This window comes from Hippichthys cyanospilos, chromosome 14, assembly GCF_059441005.1.
Source record: "Hippichthys cyanospilos isolate Australia breed blue-spotted pipefish chromosome 14, RoL_Hcya_1.0, whole genome shotgun sequence".
Classification (NCBI taxonomy): domain Eukaryota; kingdom Metazoa; phylum Chordata; class Actinopteri; order Syngnathiformes; family Syngnathidae; genus Hippichthys; species Hippichthys cyanospilos.
The window spans coordinates 13,071,589-13,082,261 of NC_142382.1; the positions used below are offsets into that span (position 1 = coordinate 13,071,589).

Sequence of the window (10,673 nt, forward strand, 5' to 3'; positions counted from 1 at the left end):
TGACAAAGAACACACTAATGTGGTATAGCTGCCGACTGAGAACGTCAAGGCACTTCTTTATTTCTAATTAGATTATCCCTATGTACAGAGGTGTGTGAAAAGTGAATTTTCCCTTATCCAAATACAATTTTTATATTCTGAAAAGCATCATCATGGCAGGTGGATAGTTAGTGAATGATAAAAGAAGTATGTTCTATTAAGACACTATTACCCCTTTGCCACAGAGGGGAAGGGTCTGTGTTAGCCAACACTTCTACTTTCCAAAAATGTAAAGTAATGATGCTAGATGATGTTAAATATGTGATTAATATTCATTGAGAATGTACCATCCTAATGGGTATTTCAGGAAATGATTCATCAACACAGCTTCTCCAGGACAAGTGGAACAACCAACACACAAACCATTTTGCCAAAAACTGTCAAAAATCATATTTTAACAGGCCCCAAACTATACAGTGAACTCATTGAAGGCAATGCAGCGAAATGAAACAACACGTGATCTGAATTCAACCAGTGTGAAGTAGTGCGGTGACTTCACAATGCAATGACTTTTTTGACAGTTTTGCTATCTGAAAGCAGTAGCCAAATTCCAGTAGAGAGTGTTCTGTCTATATTCAGATTCATTAACAGCAGAGGAAGGAGTGAATGGGGCCACTTGGGGTCAAATACTGCTAGCGATTCTGAAAGTGCAAACTTTTCACAGTCCATGAAGTGAAACACGTTTAAATGATGTGTGTCAACCATATTTGATAATAAGAAAACATTTTCATAGCAATTTGAAGCAATTTTCTAATACCCATGTCTGCGAGCGCTCATATATGCAAGAGAATTGCCTGTTGAATTGTCATCAATAGAAAAGTACTTTTGAATAGTTTTGACAGAGTACAACTAGAGTAATTGTTGAAGTTCAAGCACTTAACAATCTGTTGTCATATATCCTATTTCTCCTCACTCCCTTAATAGGCTACACAAAATCATGACCTCATTTTGAGGTCCTTCATGGGTATTGACTCTCCAAACACTAAGCGCAATAGTTTCTACGTCCATATTTCATAATTACTGGCCCTCATCATGGTTGCTCCCACAGCGCAGATTTGAACCCCTAACCTCAGACCTGTGAGACAGATGTGGTAACCATGCAGTCACTCTCTATGCCGTCCATTACATGCAAACATCTAGACATGGTTTCCCTATTTTTCCCGATTTTGTAGGTTGTACCTGAGTCATATTTTTAAATACACAAGTGTCAATACTGCATTGCTACCTGACACCGTGTGAATTATTATGCCACCTCTGATTTATGGACGACTTAATAATGTGAACAATGTGTCATTCACAACATTGTGCAAAGTGTTTGTGATTTCATAATCGGCTGGTGAGGTCATGTAAATGCAACACGGGGATTTCAACCAGCAAGTTGGAAGAAGTACTGGAAGAAATACTTTTCCCCCCTTCGGCAGCAGCTCAACTCCGCCCTCTAGTGGACATATACAGCGGAAAGCCACACAAGCACTTCGGTTTGCGTGGTTTTAGTTCGTTGTATTACAGCTCTGAGAGGCGTTATCATATTTTCGGATTATTATCAATAAAAGATTTGTCAGGAGCTAAACTGTGTTTAAAGCTTTTGTGGCAACTTTAAGAAAGCTAGGCGAAAAAGTGTTCTTGGTGGAGACGCGCTGGAAGAAGCAAAGTGGGGAAGTTGATCCAACTACCGACCCAAGGACTTTTGGATTATTTGTCCGCTTTCAAGGGTTTGTGTCCGTGTTATCATTCTCTCCAAGTAGTTGCATCTTTACTCCTCTTTTTTCCTCAGGTAAGTTGCTACGCGTTATTTTTTTTAATACTTGTCATACAGACACGCAACTACATAACTTTAGTTTGTTAAGAGGTCTAATGTTTTAAAGTAGTATACCTGTTTGTTCATAGTCTAGTTTTGGCAAATTGATTGTAGTTTCTCAATGATATGCTTTAAACCAGGAATGTGTAAAAAATCCGACTTTAGGCTAATTGCGTTGTTATTTCACTCACTCACTCACTCACTCACTCACTCACTCACTCACTCACTCATTCAGGCTACTGAATTTTACTTATTTGCTTACTGAGGGACACGTGTGAAAACGTTGGAATGAAAAGTTAAAATAATTACAATGTTTTTAGGAAGGTTGCATGAAAAGTAGAACAGTAATGTACTCACCAAAACTTTGTCACTTTTTTATTCAAAACGTTACATGAATTTTCAGTTGAATATGACAAGATATCACACATTTTTGCCACAGTTTTGCTGTCACGATAACACACATTTCTTGTCACCGATAACACTTGCGTCCTGCTTAATTTTCTTGGATTTAGCCCTCTGGAAAAAAAGATTGGACATCCCTGCTTTAAACACCTGCCGTGGCTCTGATCTCATCCTTGATGATGCGATCTCCTCTTTTTAAATTGTAATGAGAAGCACCAGTCACATCTGAAGGTAACTATAGCGGAAAGGCAATCAGTTTAGAAATGTGTTAAACAGTCATGAAGTCACAAGGTTGTTTTCCCATTTGCCTACAGGGTCAAAGAGATAGGACCTCATCCATCATCTGGACCGGATGTGCCGCATGTACGGGGCACCCCGACCGCCACTTTGATCTGGGCTGGGCAGGAGCGCAGCAAGCACCAGCAGGGCCATTGTGGCCAAACTGACTGCGCGATGGGGAGCTTTTCCAGCAAGGACAGCAGCCATGGACTCACCGGTAGGTCACCCACACACAACATATTTTAAGCCAGTAAGAAATTTGACGAGAAGAATACATGGGGACTAATTAGGAGGAGAAAGGCTACAAAAGGGGAAGCAAGTGGAACGGTTGTGCATGTGAATCTTGGCAGCCCTCCTGCATGTTGCTCAGCTAGTGGTCATTCTCCTTGCGTCCCCATGCGATCCGCTCGGGCCAGCTGCGATGAATCGGCAGAATTCTCCGGCTCAGCACAAGGGCAGCCGATTAATCATAGAGGCTTAATGTTATCTGACATCCACGCTCACACACAAACCTAATCACACACTCACACACATTCATTCAGTCAATCTGCCACCCATGTGCATGGGTGGACGAGCACATTAAGGTCTGGAATGAAGAAATAAAAAGGGAAGGGAGGCTTGAGAAAGTTATGAAACAATCCTCCCATTCTTTCCCAATGAGTTGGTGCATAGTTGCTGCTTTCACGTCACTTAAAAAGAAATCCTTCCTCTTTTATAAGCCGTGAGGATTTTATTTTAAGAAGAAGGATGAGGAGAGCTGTTGCTCATTGCTTAGCTGTCTTCATCTTTGTGATTTGTGGAGTTTTCGGTTTTTGGCCGAAAGACGCATTCCATGAAACTGCAGGCTCCGAATAGTTCAAACTTTATTGTTAAGTTTTGTGAAATGCTTCAGTTGTTTTTCTGTCTGTCCCAGATTGATGTGATTAGTTGATGTTGTTGCAACATTGTTGACGAGCCAGCTCCCTGTTAAGGAATTCCCAGTGGCATGGGCAACTCATTGAATGGTGTTTTCAGTGACAGCATGACAGAGGCGTGACCATTTTTGTCCCATCATTCCTTCATGACATCATTACCCGACGATGCAGAACCTCACTTGGCCACTGTCAACCTTTTTTTTAACTCCACTCCACTCAAAACTCGTGTAAAAAATATTGCTGTATTTTCAGTAAAAATGTGTTTTTTTAAGCATTGGTTTCATAATGGAAGTTTGTTAATTGTTTCAAAAGTGTGGTTTCAAAAAGGCTGAAGCATATGCTCACATTATTCAGCTGTTTTGTAATAGACATTGTTGTATTTTGTGTTTCATGTCTTTGTAAAAAAGAACATTGTGAGTACATGAATATATGTTTTAACTGCACAACATGTTTGCTTTTGAAGGGTCACTGAGACATTAGAAAATGTAGAAAAGAAACATGAGGAAATAGATTTTTACATAGATTTTAGACGATATGAAGTAAATTCTCATATTCCATCATTTTTTCTTTGATTAATTATTCCAGTATGTACAGACAAATAATTTTGTGTGTTGGTAGCTTTGTGATGTGATAGCAATAAGAACGGACTGAAATAAACAAAAAGATTTTGATATGGTGCTAAAATTGTGCTTATTTCCTCCAGGTAACCAATTTGATAGTTTCCACACACCCCCAGCTTCCCCACAAAGAGACGAACCTGGATTTGGGTCCGGTGTCGCCCCTCCTCCTGTATCACCAAAATCTCCTATTGCAGTGTCATCTTCACCTTCTGTCTCAGTGCTCACTTCCAGCATTAAGCGATCACAGCCAAGTTCTGCCATTCCTCCACCTGAGTGGAGGCCTCCCCCTCTACGGCTCGACTCAAACAGCTCCACAAGTGTCCCCGCCGACAGTCCAGTGTCCATCAAGCCGGAAAATCCACCAGCAGTGAGAGGACACATTACTTTGGGAAGAAATGGGGCCCCTTCTACTTCTACGCCTCTGACTGTAGGCGCACAGGGCAAGAGTGTGCCCGTCAGTCCTTCAAAAAGCCCATCTGCTTCGTGCAGCTCCTCTGGGCCGAAATGGAGAGAAAGGGACAATAGTTTGAGTCGGTCTTTGTTGCCAGGTTCAGAGACCAGAAATGTCCCAACCAAAGAACTGGAGAGGCTATTGGATGAGTGTCGAACAACATTAGGGACGTCCAACAGTAAGGATGGGACCACCGATGTCATAGGTAGGACTAACAAAACATTTGTGCGGCGATTACATCTTTCACAGGCTCATTATTTTTCATGTACAGAGAAGTGCAAAATGTTTCTTTGACCTTTCTCTTTAGTTTCATATTCATGTGACATTATCTGACATTTCTCTTCTATCAGAAATGCTGAAACATCTCCAAGCAGAAGTGAAGAATTTAAAGAGTACAATGCAGGTGAGATTATTCATCCATCCATTTTCTATAGTGTTTGTCCTCAGATCTACAGCAGGATTTCCGAGGTAAGTTTACATAAGTATGCAGTTTTTTTTTTTTTTTTGTCATAGTAGGGCATACGTAGACAAACATCCTTTCGCACTTCCATTGATACTGTCCAATTTTGAGTCTTCATTTGACGGGCCACAGATGAGATTTCACTGGTTTGGTTTGGTTCGCATGTCAGTTTGGTTCATATCCACATGCAGCTGTTCTTTTTTAAGATAGAGGTGCACACGGTTGCAATGATGTATGCCAATAGTTAGATTGGAGTCCTGTTTGACATATTTTTACATAATATAGGTCAGGGAGCAAAGGTTAAACAGGGTCTGTTAAAATTAATATTTCCCATTGTTAAAGTTTTTTACATTTCTAGAGGGTTGTCAACCATAGTTCATTTAGTTTACAATTCCATCGAATCTTGACACATTACCGGTGGCGTTACTCTTTCCACCGCTAGGGTTACCGAAAATTATGCTAATGCTTACAAGAAGCCTAGATCATAGAAATGTTGCACAATTTCCCATGTGATACACAGACTACTCAATAGCGGACAAAGTTATCTTTTTTATTTCGACAAGTAAGAGACACACTGGTGTTGACAGAAGCCTCAAACCTGAAACGGGTGTGAATTCACAAAGCTCCTGTTATGTCACAGTTACGGAAATACTCACAGACGTTAGGGTGTGTGATTCAAAATTTGATTTGATCGAATTAATGTGTAATGGAAGTTATGCTTTGTCAATTCTCAATAAAAACGTCTCAACATTCACCCTCTGATCTTTGTAGCAAGTTTAAAAAATTAGCGGCCATGTTCCTATGCATATGTGGAGATTCTGGAGATAATACCAAAACACACACTGTTACGCTATCACAATTGGCCCCGCTTGACGTCCTTAGTCTGGTAATGGAGGTCTTTCTGTTCTCTGTTGGGGACCAAGGAAGAAAAAGATGAGCTTCTTAATGTCTGAAAAAGCCACATATTTATACTTACGTCAACACATGTAATTCTACAGTGGAGAAAACGTTTGTCTTGATTGTTTTGATTTCATCGCATTAGGAAGGCATTTCCATAAACATTCCTGAGTTTGCTTAGATGTTTCCTGCTCCTCTGAAGATGTTGTAATCTGCAATGATTTCCTGTTTCCAATTCAGACCCCTCCCATAGGATAGCTGCTTTTGAGGCTCACCGCTTCCTTCAGGTTACAACAGATGGAATATGACCTAAAACGGGCCCTCCCTTCTTAGCGTTTTCATCTGCAGTTGCTATGCTATGTATGACATATCAAAATTCATAGTTCAAATTTGACCAAAGCATTCGGGAAAAACTCAAATGGAAACGTCATCTACTATTATGTAGACGGCAGCTGTGTGGCCCAGGAAAACCGTAGACTCCATGCTGGAGGTCATTCTGCATCTTTGAAAAGATAAGAATTTAAACTGCATTTTTAAACTGCGTTTAGTTGTTTCATCTCATGTTTAAAATCTCATCACACATGCTTATTTGTCTTCTTGGACTCTCTGTTTCATGACTTCTTCCTCTTTTTTCCACTTTCCCACACCCCCAAAGAGACTTGCAAATGTAATCCCTGCGCAGGCCAGCTCAGACCGCAGGGAGAAAAAGCATTGAGAGGTAGCCGTGTATTAGAAATTGAGGCAATCCAACACTGTGTTTACATGGGCCCTTGCTGAGCCAATAGAAGTTGCAAAGCCTGACTTTATGAACCCACTCGGTCAGCTCCACTGTCCTGGGAGCCTTTTTGTGGGGAGCTGGTGGAAGGAGGAAGGGCAATAGCAGTGTAGAGGTGGGGGCTCACAATCGACTGTTCAAGAGACAAAACTTGTTTTGTTTTGTTCAGTGCAATGAGGAAGAGGAGGAGGTGAGGCCTTATGCGCTTGGTCTCCCAGGCTATTTGTTTTTTTATCTATTGCACACGTGACAGAGCAGAGACAGGCAAAATCATGGAGAAAGGCACCAGAAAATATGGAGGATTTCAACTTTGTGAAATTGCTTCTCCCCCTATTGTGCCTCTCTATTGTCTTCAAGTCTTCCGTCAGAGAACTGCTTACTCTTGCACACAAGACTGCAACTTTTTTTCTACGGTGTAATTTCTACAGTGATTTCTTCACCTTTTTTATGCATTCCGTCCAGTCCCTACCAGTCCCTATCAGTTTTATCGGCTCCAACTATAATCTGTGCTTCCACATAAAAAGAAAAGTATTTTTACATCTACTACAGGCTTTTTTTTTTTTTTTAATATGGAAAAAGACCGGGCCTTTAGGAAAGTCCATATTTTTCCCCACATTTATATAATATAATGCCATTAATCTCCATGGGCGCTCTCTTGTTTGGAGTGCGATTAAATTAACCAGTGGTGGCTTTGCACTAGGTAAGCAGAGCTGCAACTGATGATTCAATCATCTATTAATCTGCTGGTTATAGTTGAATAATCAATGAGTCAGACGTTTAAAAGTATTTTAATTTCTCTCTCTTCTTACAAACACGGGCCTTTTTTCAGACAGTGCAGTAAACAATCAAACATTTGTTTTCTGATTAATTTAATGGTAGGCTACATGCTAGCCGACCAGTTAGCACCTCTCCCTCTTAGTGCAGAGTGCATGGGTGTTGCTCTGTGTCAAGTTTGCATGTCCTCCCCATGCCTGCTTTTTTTTTTTTTTTTTGCAGGTACTCCATTTTCATCCCACGTTCCAAAAAGATGAATGATAGGTATATTGGCCCCTCCAATCTGTTCTTAGGTGCTGTTTTATTCGTAAGTGTGACTGGTTGTTTATCTTTGTGTGCCATGCGATTGGCTGGCAACCAGTTCCGGGTGTAACCTGCCTGCTGCCAGGAGACAGCTGGAATAGGCGCTCAAAAGCTCATGATGAAATCTTGGCTTGTTACTGACCCACCACCTCATCGGGCCAGATGAAGGTTGGTGCACTGCCTGAGACAGATGCTCCCAGAAAACAAGCCTTTTTTTTCTTTTCATAAAAAGTATTAGCACAACATTCTGGTATAATTTTAAACCCTATAATCTATTCTTATAGTGGTCTTGCCCCCAGTGGTGCAGACTGCCTTAAAAAAATCATGTGTGCCATTGCCTCAGCAATAAAATGTGAGCTCATAAATATGACAAACATAGATCAGCTTACTGTAATTTGTCTACATTATCAAAAGAGTCAAGAGACAAGCACTTTATACTAATTAACTCTGTAAATATTATAATGTAAGAATAATAATTAAATTGATTTTGCAATTCAGCCATCTTTATAGGGACACTTGGTCAAAGGTTGTTTTCAGTGTGCAAAGCTATGTCCTTGGTTGGATGAGCTTGGCGTGGGAGAACCCCATCAAACACTTGTGGGATGAACTTGAGATGAGATTGTAAAGCAGACTCTGCAACAGCAGTCACAACAGTCACTTTTTTTTAGATCAATAGACAGACATTCTCACACTTCATAGTCTCGTAAAAAGTGGAGATTGTTATAGCTGAAACAATGGCTGTTTTTTTTCTATTTGCACTTACTGTAATGTGCTTGTGTCCCATTACTTTTTTTAAGTATACGTTTAAGGAAACCGCCTTTATGTATTTTTGCTGCAGTGATGACAAAATGTCGATGAAATGAATTATTTTTCGTTCGCTCAATGATTACTTCAAGAAGATCATTAGATCCACCATCTGTCTGTGCTTACTTGCACCATCAATCTTCAATTGTCCTAACCAACATTTTTTTTTTTCATTTCTGCTTGTGTAACCATATTTGTTTCCCTTCTGGATATTTTTCAAAACGCAACTTTGGAATCAGTTCCAGGTGACCGCTGCTAGTTATTCCCAGGAATTCAGTCTTGGTCCTCTGCTCCCTAAGCTGAAGTTTATGTTGAGGTTACAAAGGTTATGTGGAATGAAAAAATATTGAGCTTGTCTAGACTCTGAGGAGTCAGTATTGATGTTGAATGTGAACTGTGCTGAATTAGTCTGTGTGGAATACATGGTAGTGAACTTGGCCCCGTTGCACTTTGAAGTCCATGTGCATCCAATGCAGCGTTTCACCTCCTGACTGCTTTTCAGGTGCAAGGAATACAGTTAGGTTTGATGATATTCAATCATTTTTGGTGCATATTGCATACCTAAGAGGGAGGGAAGGGGAGGGAAATACTTTCAGGGTTTAGATTTTACTCCAAGTTTGTGTCGAAAGAGAGAAAGAGCAAGCGGTTGGAGAAGACAACTAGAGACAGATGGATTGAACAATAATTCTTTCTGAGAATGACCAGAATTTCTGATGTCAGAGTAGGTGTTTGTGTGTGAACGTGCACCACATCTGGTCTCGCTGTGGGTCTCGGGTCAACTCTTCCGGGACTGTTTCTGTCTGTGTGTTCATCCTGACAAATCCACACCCTTATCTCAGTGTGAAGTAAGGAGCACCCCTTCCTGTTTCCTTAAACAGACTTGCTCAAATTGGAGTCTTCATGTCCAGATAACCAAGATCCTTCAAACCCCAGTGTTATTTGTTGTTGTTGTAATGCTTAATATAGGACTGTGTCTTAATCGGGTTGTTTGACATGGTTCCTGGAAAGAGCGCCAAACTGCACGGAATTGAAAAGTCCGATAAGTTGATCATGGAGTTTGGTGGTGAGGCAAACGCAAAAGGAATGTGTGTGCGGGGGAGAAAAAGAAATGTGAGATGTGTGCATACAGTATAATGTGGTCCAGCTGTGGTCTTGAGTCACTGGTCAGACTAGGGAGCGTCGACTTGGCTCAGTTATTGCTTCCTCCTCCACATCTTTATCCGTTGTTCATCTAATTACTCACCTTTCTAACCTCTGCTCCTTCACCGAACTTCAAAACCACCTGGCTGATATTGCTTCCTAGCCCGTCTGCTGCCGCCATTAAATATGCACCTCTTTTCCCTTATTTCTGCTCTGCTTTTGCACTGGTGTCCTCTCCTATATTTAATACCTCCCTGGTGTTGCTGTAATATCAAGCGGGGCTTTTTTTTGTGAGTGTGTGAACGCCTGAAGGCTCTCTCCCAATGATTTATCACACACCCAAGGAACTATTTTGGCATGATTGTTATCACACTGTAGCTCAAACGGGTAACAACTCTAAGAGAGGAAACCCCCTGTTTCGAGTAGTCTACAAGTATTAATGACATATGTCCCGCATCTCTGGACCTCCTTTTTTTTTGTTTCACAGATGTTTTTTTTGGGGGCGTAGTTTGTTTCATATGTCCCAGATGGGCCTGTTTTTGTACTTGTCAGGGAATGCTACAGTGTATCATTCAATTCATATTAATTACGTACTAATTACGTGTAAATATCAGGCCACAAAATACTGCTTGTTAGTTGTTGATTTTTACCTCTTTGTGAAGTTGTATACTGTGATACTGGCACATAGAACAAAAAATAATTTCTAGAATGTGTCTAAGATGGTTTCTATTTTAGGAAAAAAAAAAAAACAACAACAACAACGCACATACATACGCATACACATGATAAGACCCAGTGGTAGAATGCTCATCTGCCAACCAGAAGGTTGTGGGTTTTGTCACCGGTCCTGGCAATTATCCCGACGCGTCCTTGAGCAAGACACTGACCCTAATTTGCTCTCAGTGGACTTGGCTGCACCCTCCGTGACAGCAGCCTTCATTGGTGTATGTATGTGTGAATTTGAGCCTTTGTCAAGCGCTTTGAGCACCATATGTTCTAGAAAGAACTTCATATATC

General features: G+C 40.8%; 1 protein-coding gene across 1 annotated transcript in view; it reads left to right on the forward strand.

Moving 5' to 3' along the window:
• LOC148413059 (uncharacterized) overlaps positions 1 to 10,673 on the forward strand; it is a 16,427-nt gene continuing 5,754 nt past the window's right edge. The window contains exons 1-5 of the mRNA XM_088432988.1: positions 1 to 1,813; positions 2,350 to 2,470; positions 2,554 to 2,735; positions 4,136 to 4,708; positions 4,854 to 4,906. Of these exons, the coding sequence (XP_088289114.1) occupies positions 2,693 to 2,735; positions 4,136 to 4,708; positions 4,854 to 4,906 (669 nt within the window). The 5' untranslated portion in view covers positions 1 to 1,813; positions 2,350 to 2,470; positions 2,554 to 2,692. The remainder of the gene's footprint in view (positions 1,814 to 2,349; positions 2,471 to 2,553; positions 2,736 to 4,135; positions 4,709 to 4,853; positions 4,907 to 10,673) is intronic.